This window comes from Pan troglodytes, chromosome 4 (genome assembly GCF_028858775.2).
Source record: "Pan troglodytes isolate AG18354 chromosome 4, NHGRI_mPanTro3-v2.0_pri, whole genome shotgun sequence".
NCBI classification, from domain to species: domain Eukaryota; kingdom Metazoa; phylum Chordata; class Mammalia; order Primates; family Hominidae; genus Pan; species Pan troglodytes.
This window is the reverse complement of record NC_072402.2, coordinates 20,515,712-20,536,414: the sequence shown is the minus strand read 5'-3', so window position 1 is coordinate 20,536,414 and position 20,703 is coordinate 20,515,712. Positions and strand designations below refer to the sequence as shown.

At 35.9% G+C, this 20,703-nt stretch overlaps 1 protein-coding gene across 2 annotated transcripts in view; it reads left to right on the top strand.

Annotated features, from left to right (window-relative positions):
• ARSK (arylsulfatase family member K) overlaps nucleotides 1-20,703 on the top strand; it is a 50,000-nt gene that overhangs the window by 26,097 nt on the left and 3,200 nt on the right. For both annotated transcript variants that reach the window (XM_517649.7, XM_016952996.3), the window contains 4 exons: nucleotides 1,714-1,996; nucleotides 5,343-5,514; nucleotides 10,204-10,428; nucleotides 19,661-19,885. In XM_517649.7, the coding sequence (XP_517649.2) occupies nucleotides 1,714-1,996; nucleotides 5,343-5,514; nucleotides 10,204-10,428; nucleotides 19,661-19,885 (905 nt within the window). The remainder of the gene's footprint in view (nucleotides 1-1,713; nucleotides 1,997-5,342; nucleotides 5,515-10,203; nucleotides 10,429-19,660; nucleotides 19,886-20,703) is intronic.

The window sequence follows — 20,703 nt, the reverse complement described above, 5'->3', positions numbered from 1 at the left end:
TTGAGCCATTTTACACTTAAGGGGACCTTGGTTAAAAGAATCTCAGGAACACAGTTAAAAAAAAATAAGGAGAAGGCATAAATTTATTACCAGAAAGGTTAAATGATGTCACACTTAATCACTGTTGTAGCAAAAGATGCAAGCTGGGTTCAATATAGCCATCTTTCAAGGCTTGAAAATCTTTCTTTGAGATGGTCTAGACTCGCTCATGATCTAGACTACATCATGAAGTCCAGTGGTTAGGTCAGTTAGCACAATCAGGACAATAGTCTAACCTGAGTTAATCCAAGGAGTGGCAACTAATTAGGTTGTATTAAAAGCCTGCTTGTTGTAATAGTTTCTCAGCCATATTTTCTCATGTAATACTCTCTGATTGAAAAGAAAATACTTTGGTTCCTAAACATAGAATATAAATATGTGTCCTATTCCTTCTCTCAAAATCTGAGTTCTACCACACATACTGCTGGTGTTATAAACCCGTAAAATTCCACCTCTGCAACAATACTAATAGTCACATATAGTAAGAGTTAGCTATGATTTAAGCAAAAGATGAGACGCCAGTGTCAGATTGTTTTGGTGGTGTGATGAATACAAAACTTCCTATTTTAGGGTTTCCCATCTGTTAGAATTAATTAGAATCTGTTAGATGTAATTCTGCTGAAATTATGGTTTTTATTATTTTTATCAAAATATATTGAATATCTACAAAGAAAAATGAATTTTTATTATAGCTATTTAAATTTATTTACCTGCATTCAGAAGTCAGGGTATAAAATTTTTCTATTTTAGCTTATATATGGGTGGTTAGTCATTTTGTATGAATTGCAATTTCTCTTAAGTGGAGTATTATGTTTTAGTATAAAATATTTTTTATTTGTGAGTTGGTATCTGGATTTTTAAAACACTTTTCTCAATAGATAGATCACTTCAGAGATACCTATTTCAACAGAAACTTAAAAAGCAAGCTTCCTAGAAATGCCCAGGACTGCTTTCTAACCAATTATGTCAGCTACATAGACTTAGATCTTGATTGAGAAAAATCAAGCAGTCAGATAAAATAAAGATTTAGAGAAAGTGAATTAATTGTTTGAGAAAGTGAATTAATTGAATTATTTAATTTGTAAATCAGAAATAAAGAAAATATCTCTGGTTTATAATGGATATGAAATTTGTATCACTATTAGCTTAGATAGCTCAGATTATAGTTAAAATTGTTCTTTTAATAAAGAAAAGATAGAGCTGGAAACAATTTAAAACCTGAAACTTCAGCAACACATGAAGTATACATGGTAGATAGATTTTTAAAACTATAAATGTTTAGTGATAAAAGGAAATTATAGTAGCTTTGGTTAGGAATAATATCTTCTAAGTGAAAAAAAGAAAAATATTAGAAAATCCAGTAAATAAGGAGAAATACTAGAATCTGAAACATTTTGTTTAAATATCTTGCTGTAAGAAAAGTTAACCGTTCTACATAATCTTTCACAGTTTTAAAGAACACATAAGTGAATATTCAATTCTTGGCTTTTTTTCTATTTTTTTTAATTTGTAATGCTCAATAACTTTCTTTTTGAGATCTAATATAGTTATTCTGAACATTTACAAGACTGAGTCTAAAAATTGTTTTCCATGTTGTTTTCTTAGTGTATGCTTAGTATGTTTTTAAAACTTTTTAATATACCTGACAATATACGTGTCTTTTTGCTCCCTCAGTAATCGTGTGGAAGCGTGGACAAGAGATGTTGCTTTCTTACTCAGACAAGAAGGCAGGCCCGTGGTTAATCTTATCCGTAACAGGACGAAAGTCAGAGTGATGGAAAGGGATTGGCAGAATACAGACAAAGCAGTAAATTGGTTAAGAAAGGAAGCAATTAATTACACTGAACCATTTGTTATTTACTTGGGATTAAATTTACCACACCCTTACCCTTCACCATCTTCTGGAGAAAATTTTGGATCTTCAACATTTCACACATCTCTTTATTGGCTTGAAAAAGTAAGTAACTACATTGTGTGTGCTCAAAAGTAGATTTATATATGTGGCTTATTGGTATTTGCTCATTGTTTCTTTTATTATCACTTTTAAAGAAAAATTTGAAAATTGTATATTCAAACTTGACCAATAACTAGTATGATAAAAACTAAAGGGACAATTTTACAGAAATAAGTGTTAAAAGTCAGAAGCCTGCTTCTGGATTGAATTCATTTGCTAAGGATATGTCTATAAAAAGAGAAACTAAAAGGCATTCTCTTAGAAATGTAGGCAGCTCTCACTTTGCACCATTCCAGATTGTAAAAATGACCATGCAAGGTGAAACCATATAAAACAACCTTAATAAATGGGGAAAATGACCATTTTCTGGCACTTTTAAAAACATTTATCAAAATATTTTGAATTATGTTACTTTTGGTTAAAAATTGAAAAAGGAAAAATAAACTAATATTTATATAGTGCACTATAATGAAAACACTAGAAACATTGAGAATTTTTTTGGTTAAAAAAACTTACCAGTAGATTGAAGAGTGCTTGCCTTCTCATCATAAAACTTATGATACACAGAAAGCATCTTTTCCAAGACTTGGCAAATTGTCATTGTTTCTTTCTAAATTTGGATTACCTTCCAACATTTTAACTTTTGCACTTTCAATGTAATGAAATATCTCCAAGTTCATTTAATGTGAAAAATTTTGCCAATATCGCTTTCTGTGGGACATCTTTATCCTTTTCTTCACAACAGCCTTCCTCATTTATGCTTGTAAATGTGCCTTCACTAAGTTCCTCTGGCTACATTTCTAGTGTCTCTTGAATGACAGCAGTGTCAACATTCCCAGCTCAGCTATTTCTTCTATAACTTCATTTACATTTGATTTGAATTTCACTTCCAGCCTTGTCACTTTTCCTTTTTTTACTGCATGTTCATCTTTGTTGACTTCTCTTCATTATCTGTTTTTATAAAGTGTCACATTAATTTATCACTAGGATACAAGTACATGCTTTGTTGTCTGTGCATGTACCAGATAACTAATCACTGACACATTTTAAAAGAAACAATATGATTAGTCACTGAATGGCATACATATCTGTTGTATACCCAGTGATTTATACTAAAGAGCTAGCAGCATATCAGTGTGAAAGTTTGTACTTCTTGCAGTTATTCACAGTTAACATACCCTGGTAACTGAAGTCTACTGGGGTAATTTTGTTAGGGGACTGGTATTATTTAACAATACTGTGATAACTGAAATTCATGCATATCAAACCACATGATGCATGTTCTACCTGTATTTTGAAATGTGTAATAGTAAATCAATTTTAAGTTACTTGAAAAACTAATCAGTTAATTCAACTAAAAATCCTCTGCACAGCAAAAGAAATAATCAGCATAATGAACAACCACAGAGTGTGAGAAAATCTTCACAATCTATACATCTGACAAAAGACTAATATCCAGAACCTACAAGAAACTCAAACAGAGTAGCAAGAAAAAAAAAAATCCCATCAAAAAGTGGGCTAAGGATATGAATAGGGCTCACGCCTGTAATCCCAGCACTTTGGAAAGCTGAGGCAGGTGGATCACCTGAGGTCAGGAGTTCGAGACCAGCCAGACCAACACGGTGAAACCCCATCTCTACTAAAAATATGAAAATTAGCAGGTGTGGTGGTGTGTACCTGTAATCCCAGCTACTCAGGAGGCTAAGGCTGGAGAATTGCTTGAACCTGGGAGGCGGAGGTTACAGTGAACCGAGATTGCACCATTGCACCCCAGCCTGGGCGACAAGAGCAAAACTCCATCTCAAAGAAAAAAGACATGAATAGACAGTTCTCAAAAGAAGATATACAAATGGCCAACAAATATATGAGAAAATGCTCAACATCACTAATGATCAGGGAAATGCAAATTAGAACCATAATGTGATACCACCTTACTCCTGCAAGAATGGTCATAATCAAAAAAAAAATCAAAAAATAATAGATGTTGGCGGGGATGTGGTGAAAAGGGAACAATTTTACACTGCTGGTGGGAATGTAAACTAGTACAACCACGATGGAAAACAGTGTGGAGATTCCTTAGCTAAAAGTCGAACTACCTTCTAATCCAGCAATCCCACTACATGGTATCTACTCAGAGGAAAAGAAGTCATTATACAAAAAAGATACTTGCTCTCACGTGTTTATAGCAGCACAATTCACAATTGCAAAAATATAGAACCAGCCCAAATGCCCATCACTCAACCAGTGGATAAAGAAATTGTGGTATACATACCATGAAATACTACTTGGCCGTAAGAAAGGAATGAATCATTTGCAGCAACCTGGATGAAATTGGAGACCGTTATTCTAAATGAAGTGACTCAGGAATGGAAAACCAAACATCATATGTTCTCATTAATAAGTGGGAGCTAAGCTATGAGGATGCAGAGTGGACTTTGGGGACTGGTTGGGGGAAGGTGGATAGGGGTGAGGGATAAAAGACTACATACAAATTTGGTACAGTGTATACTGCTTGGGTGATGAGTGCCCCAAAATCTCAGAAATCACCCTAAAGGACTTATTCATGCAGCCACGCCTGTTCCCCAAAAACCTGTGGAAATTAAAAGTTAGTTTTAAAAAACTAATCAGAAACACGATTTAGTCCATCCTATTTTAAAGAAAATAATGTCAGTGTTTTAGATACTTTATATCTTCTTTAAAAGTTCTAAGTGGTTTCATCTTCAAAAATTTGTCTGGAGTTAGTACTAGCCAAATGACATGAGTTAAATGACTTTCAACCAAATACTAAGTAAATGTTTGAACTTTTTGAAAGTTACATGACTAAAATATATATGAATTCAAGATCTAGTTCTAATTTTTTTTACCAACACTGTACATAAGCATTTATATGTGTTAAAGAGTCATATTTGTTTTTGACAAGTGCTTGGCTATCTCACTAGATATTGTCATTTTTACTAGTGAATTATTGGAGAAAAGGAGTCCGTATTCTGAGGTTGTTGATTCTGAAGTTTTGGTCACACAACTATATACTAAAGTGCTTGGATACTTTTCTGGATTAGCATGTACTGTCTAATATAGCTCATATTTTTTATTGGCCTGTATAATTTTTAAAAATTTTACCACTATCTCATGATATATATACACATATTGATATATACCTTTTGTTATGACAGTATTAACAATTTGTTCCTAATTTATGTATTGATTTACTATTTTATTTACATATTTACACTGTTCTTTTCTACTATTCTAAGTAATTAAACATTGTTGATTTCACCATACATACTTATTGGAGGAAAGAAATAGCACTATTTTGCTAGCATAACTAAGTTTTTTCTCCCCTTTTTAGGTGTCTCATGATGCCATCAAAATCCCAAAGTGGTCACCTTTGTCAGAAATGCACCCTGTAGATTATTACTCTTCTTATACAAAAAACTGCACTGGAAGATTTACAAAAAAAGAAATTAAGAATATTAGAGCATTTTATTATGCTATGTGTGCTGAGACAGATGCCATGCTTGGTAGGTGGTATAATTAATAAGCAATTACATGAAGAAAAATTATAATATTTTTCCAACAGTCTGTAATCATGCTGCTTGGTGACTTGCATGAACAGCCTCAGATATTTCTTACAACAGTTGCTTATAACTATAGGAATCTTGACACTTATCAAAACTTGATAACTTGCATTATTGATAGAATGAAAAGCTCTTTATATCTTAATGATTCAGAAATTCTCAGATTCATAAATGCTCAGATTTATTCACACATAAAGAAAGGGTCACAGAAGGCTATCATCTACTTGAAACGTTTTACTGTCCTTAAACAGGAATCAATATTCAGCCAAGCACAGGTACACATGTGATGGGTAATTGTAACGCAGCTTAGGTTTCTAGAGATGAGAAAATTTACTTGTGGAATCTTGTGACTCCCCAAAACTTATAATAACCATGAAACAAATTCATTCTCCCCAGGCCCTTTAGAGCATGGCTTAACTAAAGTTTCTCCATGTATATTCTGGTCCAGAATCATACCGAATTTTCTTCCCTCATTCAAGCTCAAGACCACCTCAAAACTAAACCTGCCTTCATCACATGACTGTCAAGAACATTTTGCCTGTTCACTTATAGAGCTATGGAAGTTTCCAGTTCATGTGTGGAAAAACCCTGGTTTAAAAATCTGTTTTATAACAAAAGTTATTTTCATAAATTAATGTCATTTATTTTGCTGCACTTAGGAATGAAGCATAATTGTACTAGTGAAGCGTAGGTAGCACCTCTTCTGTACAGAGTAAACTTTGGAAGTGACAAGTGAATGTTTTTTGTTAAAAAAAAATTCACTGGGTAAAAATAGAAAAGTATACAGCAAGAAGCAAAAAGGCCATATGGACAAGTTATTTATAATATAGCAAGTATAAAAATGTATTGGCCAGGTATAAAAATGTATAGGCTCATGCCTATAATCCCAGCACTTTGGGAGGCTGAGGCAGGTGGATCACCTGAGGTCAGGAGTTCGAGACCAGCCTGGCCAACATGGCGAAACCCTGTCTCTACTAAAATACAAAAATTAGCCGGGTGTGGTGGCACGCACGTGTGATCCCAGCTACTTGGGAGACTGAGGCAAGAGAATCACTTGAACCTGGGAGGCAGAGGTTGCAGTGAGTGGAGATCGTGCCACTGCACTCCAGCCTGGGTGACAGAGCAAGACTACGTCTCAAAAAAAAAAAAAAAAAAAGTATTTAAGGACTCATAAGGACTTTCCAAGTACTCAATGCAAATAAGATCTTAAGTAATTTTCTTTAATCATGAGCACATCTGTCAAATTGTATTTCATTGATATTCTCTGATGTTAGAGAATGTCCTCCCATTTGCATACTAGAAATTGCATTTGAAAGTTTATAGCCATTCATTCATCTGTATCTATTAAAATGAAAGAATGTTGCTGTAGGGAGTGTGGGAATACTACTCTTGATGTCTCTTCAGAGAAGAAAAATATGTAGCAACTCCCTTACATCAAGTTACAAAATTTATGGAATATATTGTATCTTAATTTTTTTTTTTTTTTTGAGATAGAGTCTAGTTCTGTCTCCAGGCTGGAGTGCAGTGGTGGGGTCTCTGCTTACTGTAACCTCTGCCTCTTGGGTTCAAGCGATTCTCCTGCCTCAGCCTCCCGAGTAGCTGGGATTATAGGCACGCGCCACCACGCCCAGCTAATTTTTGTATTTTTAGTAGAGACGGGGTTTCACCATGTTGGTCAGGCTGGTCTCAATCTCCTGACCTCATGATCCTCCCAAAGTGCTGGGATTACAGGCATGAGCCACCGCGACTGGCCTGTAAATTTTTAAATCTACACCGGTCTTTTCACCAAATAGTATTTAATACTGTTCATTGTGTTTGTTAACAAACATTAAGTACCTACTAGCTGTAAGGCACTATGTTGGGCACTGGGGGAGTACAGTATGTTGAATACTATTAAGAAATCACTCATTAATTAAAGACATTTGTGGCTCACGCCTGTAATCCCAGCACTTTGGGAGGTCGAGGCAAGCGGATCACAAGGTCAAGGGATCAAGACAATCCTGGCCAACATGATGAAACCCCATCTCTACTAAAAATACAAAAATTAGCTGGATGTGGCAGTGTGCGCCTGTAGTCCCAGCTACTCAGGAGGCTGAGGCAGGAGAATCACTTGAACCCGGGAGGCGGAGGTTGCAGTGAACCAAGATCACACCACTGCACTCCAGCCTGGTGACAGAGTGAGACTCTGTCTCAAAAGCAAACAAACGAAAAAAAAATTAAGGACAATCTAGTGTCTTTTCCCACCTCAAGGTCTTATATTTTGTTTCATCTGCCTGGAACACCCTTCCCTTTGCTTTCTACATGGCTGGCTTATTCTGTCTTTAGATCCCAGCTCAGTTGTTACCTCCTCAGGGATGTCTTCCCCAACCACTCTAACTCAGTGTGCCAGCTCCATCATTCTGCTTACTTTATACCTTGTCAGGTTGTTTACATAGTAATACTAATTATTCGTCTGTTTACCATCTGTCTCCCTAGAAGAACACAAGCTTCATGAGGGCAGGGACATTCTTTTATTTTTATTTTAAGTTCCAGGGTACATGTGCAGGGTATGCAGGTTTGTTACATAGGTAAACGTGTGCATAGGTAAAAGGTGGTTTGCTGCACCTATCAACCCATCACCTAGGTATTAAGCCCGGCATGCATTAGCTATTTTCCCTAATGCTCTCCCTTCCCTGGCAGGCCCCAATGTGTATTGTTCCCCTCCCTGTGTTCATGTGTTCTCATTGTTCAGCTCCCACTTATAAGTGAGAACATGCAGTGTTTGGTTTTCTGTTCCTGCATTAGTTAGCTAAAGATAATGGCTTCTAGCTCCATCCATGTCCCCGCAAAGGACATGATCTCATTCCTTTTTATGGCTGCGTAGTATTGCATGGTGTAGATGTACCACATTTTCTTTATCCAGTCTATTGTTGGTGGGCATTTGTGTTGATTCCATGTCTTTGCTATTGTGAATAGTGCTGCAGTGAACACACATGTGCATGTATCTTTGTAATAGAATGATGTATATTCCTTTGGGTATATACCCAGTAATTGGATTGCTAGGTCAAATGGTGTTTCTGGTTCTAAATTTTTGAGGAGTTGCCACACTGTCTTCCACAATGGCTGAACTAATTTACATTCCCACCAACAGTGTAAAAGCATTCCTATTTCTCCACAACCTCTCCAACATCTGTTGTTTCTTGACTTTGTAATAATTACCATTCTAACTGGCAATTATTTATTGCCAGTTAGACATTTATTGAATGAGCATAATCGGTAAACATTTATTGAATGAGCATAAATGCTAAGAATTACAATGTGTTGTTGTAACTACAGTAATATGCAAGTTGTAGGCATCCTGAAGAACAAAGTGATTTACTCTACCTAGAAGAGCAGGGAATGGTGCTTTGCTAGAGAGATAATGCATGTTTGAGCTGGGTCATAAAGGAAGAATAGGAATTTGTCAAGTAGACTGTGGGAGAAAGGGCATTCACCATAAATGGCAGAGTATATGCAGAGGCAAGAAAGCATAAACTAATATGGTGTGTGTTTAGGAGGTTCTGAGCAGGTTAGGATTGTTGAAAGGTAAAGGTCTAGCAGGTAGCCAAGGGTGCTGAGTGTGGAGAGTGGACAGGGGCATTGCTTGTTATGCTAAAGAATTCGACAGTGGGCAGCTATGAAAAAGTTTCAAGCAGGGATGTGACACAATGGAGTGATTAGGTAATTTAGAAAGATAGACACCAGGATAGTACAAGTAGGGGAAAGAGGAGTAGGGGCAAGACCGATTAGTAAGTAATTCCAGTTGTCCAGCTGAAAAATCAAGAGAGTCTCAACTCTGCGAATAACTCCATAGAGCAGTGAATGTCAATCCTGATTACACCTCAGAATCTGTAGGTTTTTAAATTAATATACACTCTTCTACCCAGATTTAGGAACTGCCAAAATAGGGATGACCCCTCTCTCTGGCCTGTGCTTTCTTGTGATTCTCTTAATTACAGTAGGAGGAAGTTCGAGAACACTGAGACAGGAACTGGTCAGAGGAATTTTACTGTCCCATTATTCCCTATCCAAGAAGATGCTAAATCAAACTTGTACACTATCTGTCCTGCTTCCAGCCCTTCTTCAAAGGTGGGATTTCCATAATCCTCAGCCAACTTTATGAGCATGATCTGGTGATTGCTTAGAGATTTGGGAGAAAAAGTAGCAGAGAAGAGGAGTTCTGACTGCTCTTATCACTTCCTGTTGCACAGAAACTGTGGGTCAGAGGTGATACCAATCTTTTTATCATCTGAGACATGTAAAGTGCTCATATCCGACTGATCTTTCTTTTCTCATTCAAGGCACTAAGGGGAAGATTTGTTCCCCTCTTCTCTGGTAGAAACCTAGAAAACAAGCCGGCATGATCTCCAGATAAGCAGCTTTGAGCAAGAGTTCCCATGGGTATTATATTTTCTTCTTCCTCTAGTCAGCTGAAGAGCAAGCAGTAGACAGACCACTGTCAACTTTAGACTTAACTTGAGAACAGTAGGTAATATTCAGATGTTAAGAAGCATAGTAACAAACTCTTATAGGGTAGAGTGGTTATAAACTTAATGTGATAGAATAAAACATGAACTGAAAGTTTTAATTGGTTTATCATGATTTCTATTGTAGGTGAAATTATTTTGGCCCTTCATCAATTAGATCTTCTTCAGAAAACTATTGTCATATACTCCTCAGACCATGGAGAGCTGGCCATGGAACATCGACAGTTTTATAAAATGAGCATGTACGAGGCTAGTGTGCATGTTCCACTTTTGATGATGGGACCAGGAATTAAAGCCGGCCTACAAGTATCAAATGTGGTTTCTCTTGTGGATATTTACCCTACCATGCTTGGTAAGTAATGCAGTTCTGTAAATATTTATTTGTAATAATGCTGGAGAATGCAACTGAAGAGGTCAGTTAGTCAGTCTTTCAGTTAGTAGTCAGAGGCCCTGCTGACTTGTTTATAACCCTGAGCAACTCATTCAACTGTGAGTCAAATCTGTACTCTGAAGAATGAAGAGATTGTTTTTCATGTCCCTGTGGCCTTCACTTACTATAGCCATTTTCCCTCAAAAGATTTGTATTCAGGATATGATTGTAAAGTAAGCCATGTAAGATATTCGGGTTCATAACCTTATAGATATGATTTGTATATCATTTGATTGTCTACCACCACCTCCTTAAAATGTAAGCATTTCCTTTCTGAATTATTCTATCCACTTTGAAACTAGTATGAACATATTCCTCCTCAGACTCTTTAGATAGTTCTGTACTATTTGCTTTACTAGCTTCTTAATGTCTACAAGCATAGCCATATGTCTAGAAAAGCAACATATGGATAAGGGTAGTTAGCAGTTTTTGTTGAAGATACTAGAATAACGACAATCAAATTCAAAGGAAATCATAGAACTAACTTCTAGTTTCTATCTCATTTAGCAAAGTACTTTAAATTCATTAGCATTTAAACACTAGTTTCTCTGTTCTAAGGCACCATCAATTGGAAAAAGTACCCTCAATTCATAAATTTTGGTGAAAGAAAAAAAAATAGCACAAGATATGTTCTCTAATTTCAGAAATGTTAAAATGTGAAAGAAAGATGCATCTTAAAATCAAAGAAATCAGAGTTCTTTTTATCTGCTTCCTTCTGCCACAAAGTTCTTCCCTTAATTTAACTAAATTTATTTAGAGTTAATTTAAACCAGTGTCCTTTCCTCTTTTATTTCATATCCCTTCTCATATAATTACACATACTTCTTTCCAGTTCCTTGAACTTTTTTTTTTTTTTTTTTTTGTGATGGAGTTTCGCTTTTTCACCCAGGCTGGAGTGCAGTGGTGCGATTTCGGCTCACTGCAACCTCTCCCTAACAGTTTCAAGTGATTCTCCTGCCTCAGCCTCCTGAGTAGCTGGGATTACAGGCGCCTGCCACCATGTCCAGCTAATTTTTGTGTTTTTAGTAGAGATGGGGTTTCACCATGTTGGCCAGGCTGGTCTCAAACTCCTGACCTTGTGATCTGCCCACCTCAGCCTCCCAAAGTGCTGGGATTACAGGCATGAGCCACTAAGCATGGCCAGTTCTTTGAATTTTTAATCTCTTCTGTTTCTTAGTCATCATTTGCTGGTTTCCCTTTATCCCAAAGTAATGATCACACTCAGCCATATCTGGGCCACTTTCTCATTCCATTAGTTTCTAGCCGATCACTATTACTTTTCCTCATTTCTGTGGTTTTTTTAAAGAAGTTTATATAGAATTGTGTATATTTGGGTCTCTTTTATTAGCATATTTAGAGTTTTATGAATATATATGAATTTAGAGTTTTATGAATATATGCTTATATTCTTTACAATTTCCTTCCTTAATTTTTCTTCATGTAGAACTCTCCCTACCCTCCCCATTCCCAAAGAAAATCTTCCTTGGGTCATCTTTGCTTGACTTTTTAGCCTCATTCTGTTTTCTTGAGGTATAGCGACCAGAACTGCAAAAAGGTATTGTAAAAGATTATGGAAAGCTGGGGTGATTCTTTCTCCGTTTTTCCCTCAGTATATTTCAAAGTGATAGTTGCCATTTTATCTATTTGACTCTAGCAGCTAAATAGTTAAATATCTTTAGGGAGTTGTCTACAGTGAGCCCTATTCAATTCTTAGACATTCTGTCATCATATATGTTAGTTAATTAAAATGCATGGTTTAAATCATTTTTCTTTAAACATTATTTTATATTTGCCCACAATGCAAATTTTGTACTCTACAATCTTGAGAAGATACCATTATTACTTCTTGCCATTTTATACATCATAAAAGTTAAAGGTCATCTGCAAACTAGCAGATTTCATAATGTATTTAACAGGTCATATAAGAAAATACTAAATAAAATTTGTTAGAATGGGGAAATTCTCATGCATCTACCTATCACTGCCTAATTTATGTTACTTGCTAATAAGAATTTCTCTAGCTAAGAAAATACTGTCTCAGAAACTCCTCTAAATTCCATCCCAACTCTTCTGTAAATGATGTAAATTCCCTGCACCTGTAGGTTTTTTCTGCAATTTGTCAATTATTATAATTTTCTAAAACTATAGTTTTATATAGATTTTTATTTTTCATAAGATTCTTGGTAATAGACTCCTTCTAAGTCACATTTCCCTGCAGAATATGTTTTATTAACAGCATTTAGATCATGTGTTGATTAGACCTCCTCAGTAAGAGTAAAGGAAATAAAGTCAAAAATAAATCTCTCCAGTTCTAAACTGAAAAATTAACATCTTCGTGGCTTAGCACAGTTTATAATGTGTTTCACATTGAATATTATTTTTATTATCAGAAGAGGGAAAGCTACATTTAAATGATTTTTTTAGTTGGGGAAGAGTGAGTGGAGGAGAATACCTATGGATGGGTCTTTATATAAAACACTGAAACATTCTATTAACCAGATGTTAACCAGTGATAATGGTAGAAAGAGAACAATGCAACAAAAGCCTTATGCTGGAGCGAGGAGACAACATTGTAACACAATTATTTACTTAAATTAATCTTTTTATAAATGATAAAGGTTTAATATTCATAGAGCTCTTATAAATCTGTAAGAAAAAGAGGAATACCTTATTAACAGATGGATCAAAAGAAATAAGCAATTCACAACAGAAAATATACACAAATGGCCAATATATTTTTAAAGAATCAAAGTCAGTGGTCATAAAAATATTACAACAGAAAAATATTTTTCTTTCACATATAAAGTTGACAAAGGTTAAGAAGAATTAGAAAATCTTATATTAGAAATAGTCCTTCTTGCTGGGCGCGGTGGCTCACGCCTGTAATCCCAACACTTTGGGAGGTGGAGGCGGGTGGATCACGAGGTCAGGAGATCGAGACTGTCCTGGCTAACATGGTGAAACCCTGTCTCTACTAAAAATGCAAAAAATTAGCTGGTGTGGTGGCAGGCGCCTGTAGTCCCAGCTACTTGAGAGGCTGAGGCAGGAGAATGGCGTGAACCTGGGAGACGGAGCTTGCAATGAGCCAAGATCGTGCCACTGCACTCCAGCCTGGGTGACAGAGCGAGACTACGTCTCAAACAAAAAAAAAAAAAAAAAAGAAAGAAATAGTCCTTCTCATATACTGCTACTGGGAATATAAACTGATACAAATGTTTTGTAGGCAAATGTGACGTTACATTTCATATTTCTTAGAAATGTGCATACGTTTTGACCTAGAAATCCTAATTTTAGGAAATAACCTGTAGATATGCACAAATATTTATCTCCCTGGATATTTATTACCATATTAAGAATTAGAAACAATATGAATATCTAGTAGTAATGATTGGATTAAAAATAGTCAATTCTAATGCAAATCAAAACCACAATGAGATAGCATCTCACAACAGTCAAAATGGCAATTATTAAAAAGTCAAAAAGCAACAGATGTTGGTGAGGCTGCAGAGAAAGGGGAACACTTATACAGTGTTGGTGGGAGTGTAAATTAGTTCAGCCACTGTGGGAAGCAGTTTGGAGATTTCTCAAAGAACTTAAAACAGAGCTACCATTAGACCCAGCAATCCCATTACTGGGTACATACCAAAAAATACATAAATCATTCTACCAAAAAGACATGCACTTGCAGCACTATTCACAATAGTAAAGGCATGGAATCAACCTAGGTGCCCATTAGTGGTGGACTGAATAAAGAAAATGTGGCACATATACACCATGGAATACTACAAAGCCATCAAAAATGAAATAATGGCCTTTGCAGCAACATGAATGGAGCTGGAGGCCATTATCCTAAGCAAATTAACACAATAACAGAAAACCAAATACCGGATGTTCTCACTTATAAGTGAGAACTAAACATTGGTTACTCATGGACATAAAAATGCCAACAAGAAACACTGGGGACTACTAGAAGGGAGAGGGAGGGAGGGAGGGAGGGAGGGGGCCAGAGGGCCAGAGGTTGATAAACTGTTGGGCACTATGCCCAGTACCTGGGTGATGCAATCATTCCTATCCCAAACCTCAACATCAAGTAATATACCCAGGGAACAAACCTGCACATGTACCCACTGAATCTAAAACGTTGAAAAAAAAAGTCAATTAATTTTAACAAGTGAAATGTGTGAAAATTGCCCCCATGTATTAAAAAGAAAATGAAGGCTTTAAAACTGTACAAATTGATGTTTTTGTTTTGTTTCCTTTTTAGATACTGTGTCCATCTAATTTACTGTCCAAATTAGCAGGTTTTTAGAGTACTATTAACAATTACACCAGCATTAACAGGCAGAAACTGAGGCTACTCTTTATTTAACAGCCTTAGGAGCCAACAGAACAAAGATCATTCTGATGGTCTACGTTTAATCTGATGGATCATTCAACCTTTTAAGATAAAATTCCTCAGTGCTGGAACAGTTTAAAGCTACTTTATTCGTGATTAATTCTAAAATTAGACCTGTGAGACAGTATGTTCTACTTCACCTCTGCTTAATAAACAAACTTATACATATTTTGATAAAACATCTACAAAGGACTTCTTATTTTGTTCTAACCAATTAGGAGCTTAAAATAGATATAAGCCAGTATCTATTCTTAGAGCTGTCAAAGTCCTTTCTTTATTAGTTTAGCTGTAGCTTTATTATTTTGTATGAATCCCATTTACACACACAGAGGAGAAGCTTATAAAGAAAAATGATATAAAGAGAAAAATTTGTTTTGAAATTGATTTTTCAAGGAGAAACTTTGCTTATAGTGTATTTGACTTTTAAAATATTTGAGTCTTCTGGAAACTAAAAATGAAATTAAAATCCTGAAATGTCTGTTAAACAGAAAAAAACACTTCTGGTATCAAAAAATATATATATATCTCAAGCCAAAACCTCAAGCGATATTTCCTCCTCACTTCCATTCTGTGGATCTTAGAAATGTATAAAAGATGGTTATTCTACCTTCAATAGAAAGATATCGAATAAGAAAAACCAATTGGAATTCCTGTTTTAATAAACCTATCTTACTATCAAGAGGCTATTGAAATTTAAGATGCAACAATACTTTATTTAAAAGTTTGAATTTACAAGTCATTTTTTAAAAGGTATTTTAAAAGAGTGGTTTTTTTAAAGAAAATATTTTATGATAAAATAGGAAGAATATGCTTAGTTTATTTGTGCTTTTGGATCAAATAAACTAATTCTATCACTAGTGTGATAGGATACTATTACATTATCATTTCCTAATACCAGCAGGAAAATGACATTTATGAATAGGAATTCTTTATAATATTAATATTAAAGTTGATATTATTTCTGAGATTATTTAAAAATTACTTCCTGAAATATTTTCTTCTCTAATACCTGGTATCAGCATCTTTTAGCTCAGTAAGAACTAAAGGTGTCTCGTTTTGTAGTTAAAATTGTTTTGATTTCTATTTTTAAACTTATTTTCATGTGAATTGTTTTCTGTAATATTCTTTCTGTAAAACACCTGCCTTTCTCCACTTAAAAGATAAGTCTAGATTTTTTTAATTTTGAGAATGTAATTATACAAAAATGCAGTTGTAGTTAAAAGAATATTTCATTGCTAGTGATTTAAATTTCAAAACCCTTCTTGTTACAGGACCTTAGTGGAAGCCTGGGGGTTGGCAGGTGTTTTGCATAGATTCTTGTGTTTTTATTGGCTGAGGAATATTATGAAGTTGGCTAACTACAGTAAGGCAAGGCTTATGGTGTAGTATTAAAAGTACAGAGATTGTAAGGTCAGACTGCCTAAGTTCAAACCCCTCTTTACTCGTTACCAACTGCGTAATCTTGGGCAGGTTACTCAACATGTCTGGTCTTCAATTTTCTCATCAATGAAAATGGGGATAGGCCAGGCGTGGTGGCTCACGCCTGTAATCCCAGCACTTTGGGAGGCCAGGGTGGGCAGATCACTTGAGGTCAAGAGTTCAAGACCAGCCTGGCCAACATGGTGAAACCCCGTTTCTACTAAAAATACAAAAATCAGCCAGGCGTGGTGATGTGCACCTGTAATCCCAGCTACTCGGGAGGCTGAGGCAGGAGAATCACTTGAACCTGGGAGGCAGAGGTTGCAGTGAGCCAAGATTGCGCCACTGCACTCCAGCCTGGGTGACAGAGTGATACTCTGCCTCAAAAAAAAAAGGGGGGGGGAGGGTAATACTGGCTATTTCATAGCTCAGAACAATGCCTGGAACATGGTAAACAATTAAATGTTAGATATGGTTATCATTAATACATTTCATTCTTCTTAGATATGCTCTAAAAAATGTGTATATTAGTTTGCATCATTGCCATACCACTCAAATCCATTATGTACTGATATGGTCAGGAAGAAATATAATATCATCTCTCTTCAGGAGATCATCACACATATCCAGGCCTGCATTTTTACCATTTGTTTACTGTTTTACATTAAGTCACTCTTGCTTAAGAACCCTGCGGTTACTTCTAGTCTGTGCTCTTTCATCCCATGAAAGATGAAGCTTATTTTAAATGGAGTTAGAATGACAGGTTTGCCAGGAGAAATAAATATGCAAAATGATTTTAAATAAAAATCAAACAGCTTTTTGAAAAGCAGTCTAAACTAAAGCGCTTTTAAGGGAATTATTGATAAATATATGAAAAATGAAAACCCAATTTTCTGAGGCACAGAAAAACCAATAAATACTTGAAGTATTTATTAAATATTATGGTTATTTCGCATGGGTTTTATCAATTTACAGAGGTATTTTATTCTATCAATAATAGACTGGAATCCCAAGTTCCCCTTATCTCTTGCCTGGATTCCTGCAATAGCTTCCTAACTCTCTCTGACCTTCTGCCCTTACCCACTTTTAGTCAATTCACCATTCTGTTGTTAGTGTCAGACTGTCACACCTCTGCTCAAAACCCTCTACTGATTTCCCATTTCACCTAGAGTAAAATTTCAGTGTCTTTAATTAGGCTTTGAGAGTCCAACATGATCTCTTCTCTTCCCCAACTCATCTCTTATAATTTTATCCCTCACTTACTCTACTCCAGCCAAACAGGCCTGCTTGGTGTTTGGGGAATAAACCAAGTAGGTTCCTGCCTTGGGGACTGTACACTTGCTGTTCCCCTGGGGGAATGCCCTTTCCCCAGATAACTGTAGGGCTCACTCTAGCCCCTCCTCGGGACACTGTCTAAATGTGACCTTCTCAGAGGGGCCTTCCCTGACCACCCTGTATAAAACAGCAGATACCCACATGCCTGCCATCACTCTCTATCTCCCTTACCCTGCTTTCTTCTTCTTCATTGCACTTACGACCATCTGACACAGCTGTTTCTGCCTGCCCACATTAGAATGTTAGCTCTGGGAGAGCTTTTCTGCCTTGTCCAGTGTTGTTTCCCTACAGCTAGAACAGCACCTGGTTTGCTGAATGAATTTTAAAAATGAACACTTGAATGGACTCTTTCCCAGTTTACTAATGACTTCTCATAAACACAGGAGAAACATAAGTTTCTTAGTCTTCCAAGCTTCCTTAGGAAAATTAAGAATGGTTCTAAAATAAGGCATTTCTAAGTATGAAAGGTTATTAAAATGCTGAGTACAAGAACTTGCCATAGTCATGAGTATGTGCCAGTGGGTTCCTGCCTCCCAACCTTCCTTAAAGACTTCTTCTCTCTCTTCCCATGCCTTGCTGGTGGTGCCTCCTGATGGCTGACACACAGACCACCCTTACCCAGCCTCTTCTCTCACAGCCTTCTTTCCACTGCTTACAGTAGGTAGTCTCTGTGTCTTGGAGCACAGTTAGTTTCACCCAGGCAAGCCTTCTCTCCCGGGCACATCCTCTTTAACCTCTTTTCTCCTCTTTTTGTTTTTAACCAGTCACCTCTGAAATACTCCTCTCTTCTTTCTTTCCTTATCTCTGAACAAAAAAGCCACTAATTTTGATTGGTTGGCAGAAAATTAATACTTGTGATAGTCTTCTTCCAAGGAAAATGGAAGCTACAAACTTTTTTTTATCAAGTTATATATGAAACAACTACCTTCAGAAGATTTATAGCGGTCTCCATCTACTTCCCTATTATCCTTTAATTAACCTGTTTTTGTCAAAGATAGTCAAGTTAAATTAATTTTCTTATTCAATTTGGTTTAATTTCTAACATTACAGATGTAATTCTATTTTTCATTGGAAATATTTATACATAAAATATGAACATTGAAACCAGAAAAGGGCTGGGGAAGACAACTGCAGACTCATTTTGGAACAACCCTAATTACCCAGACATAATTAATGGTAATTTTTCTATAGGAAGAGGGAAGTTTAAGGTCTAATTACCTTGAAAGCAATTTTTAAAAGTATAAGCTATTTTTCAGTTGAACATTTCTCATGCTGTTGTTCTATATGTCTATATTTGGTGAGTTAAAAATTATTTTTCCCTTCATAAATATAATCCACAATTCCTGAAAGCATGTTTTTCAAGATGCTAGTCCCTCAAGATGCTACTTGAGAATTTAAAAAGCTCTGTTATCACATAACTTTGGGGCACATAGTATACTATATACCACTCCTGAAGGTTTATCATATACATCAGCAATAAATTTACATCTACAACAAATTTATGTATTTAATTTTGTTTAACCATTGTTTTGCAAACATATAAGACTACTAAACCCCTTTCTTGTATAAGACTTGTTAATATCCCATGAAAGAAACTTTGAGAAACAACTATGATTATTTAATCATTTAGAGAAAAAAGGACTGGTGATATTAACTATTTGTTGAAGGCTCCTATCTGCCAGGCATTGTACTCAGAGTTCTTAGAATTTTACATAAAGTATCTTATTTAAACCTAAAATGAACCTAATAAATACAAGTACTGTGGTCATCCCCTTCTTACAGATGAGAAAACTGAGGTTGAGATAAGTAAATGACTTGCTGAAGTCCACATGGCCAGTGGGGTAAGCATGTGAATTTTGGCAGCCTGTTTACAAAATCCATATACAATCTCCAGTCTCCATGGCATTTAATGGTATGAAAAAAATGCGAATGATGCTATTTGTGAATGTTCAGCTAATAAAAGAATGAGCTATTTTAAGATATTTGGTTATTTTTGTTACATAGATATTGCTGGAATTCCTCTGCCTCAGAACCTGAGTGGATACTCTTTGTTGTCGTTATCATCAGAAACATTTAAGAATGAACATAAAGTCAAAAACCTGCATCCACCCTGGATTCTGAGTGAATTCCATGGATGTAATGTGAATGCCTCCACCTACATGCTTCGAACTAACCACTGGAAATATATAGCCTATTCGGATGGCACATCAATATTGCCTCAACTCTTCGGTAAGTTTGTTAATATATTTTTAAGTGTAATATTATGTGTAATGAACTGCCCTATGTAGCATTGCTCAAGATATCCAATAATCCTTGTTAAATAAATGAATATCTGCTGCTTCTCATGCTAGGACGATCTACAAAAGGTTGCCCATGTGAGGAACAGCCTCTTTGCAGATCAGCAGCTGAATTTCAGAGAAAGTGTCCTAAGGCTTTTGATCTGGGTCTCATGACTGAAACCAGTTTTCTCTGATCAGGGCATCTTTCAGTACTCATGGTTATCTTTCCCAATTTGAAGTCAACACCTCATTGTACCTCATTGTTCTGAAGGATTAACACCTATCTTATGAAGCCTCACATTTTACATGTATTATTTAATGTTCACCACAACCCCACAAGATAGTACCATTATCCTCATTTTACAGAGGAGTCTATGAGAGAAATTTGGATACCTGTGTGAGGTCTCACAGCTAAGAAGTAGCAGAACTGAGATTTCAACGAAGCTGTGACTGTAAAATTGATGCTTCTTACAGCTTCTAAAAAATGTCTGCCAGCTTCACTACCCTATGAATTAATTTTTAAGCAGCATTTTTAGATTCAGGGTTTTACTCATCCTTTGTCCCCATTTAGTACATAAAATATGTGCTAAAGCCATAAGTAATATTTATTTCTCCCTAAGGCTCCTTCCCAGTTACAAATAGCAAAATTATTATCAAAATAATACTTTGGGGGCCAAACTGGCCAACCCCCTTCACTTGAAGAGTGGAGGATTCTTGGCTGAAAAAGGAAGTCTTTACATTTTCATCCTGATGAGTAATGGGCATCTC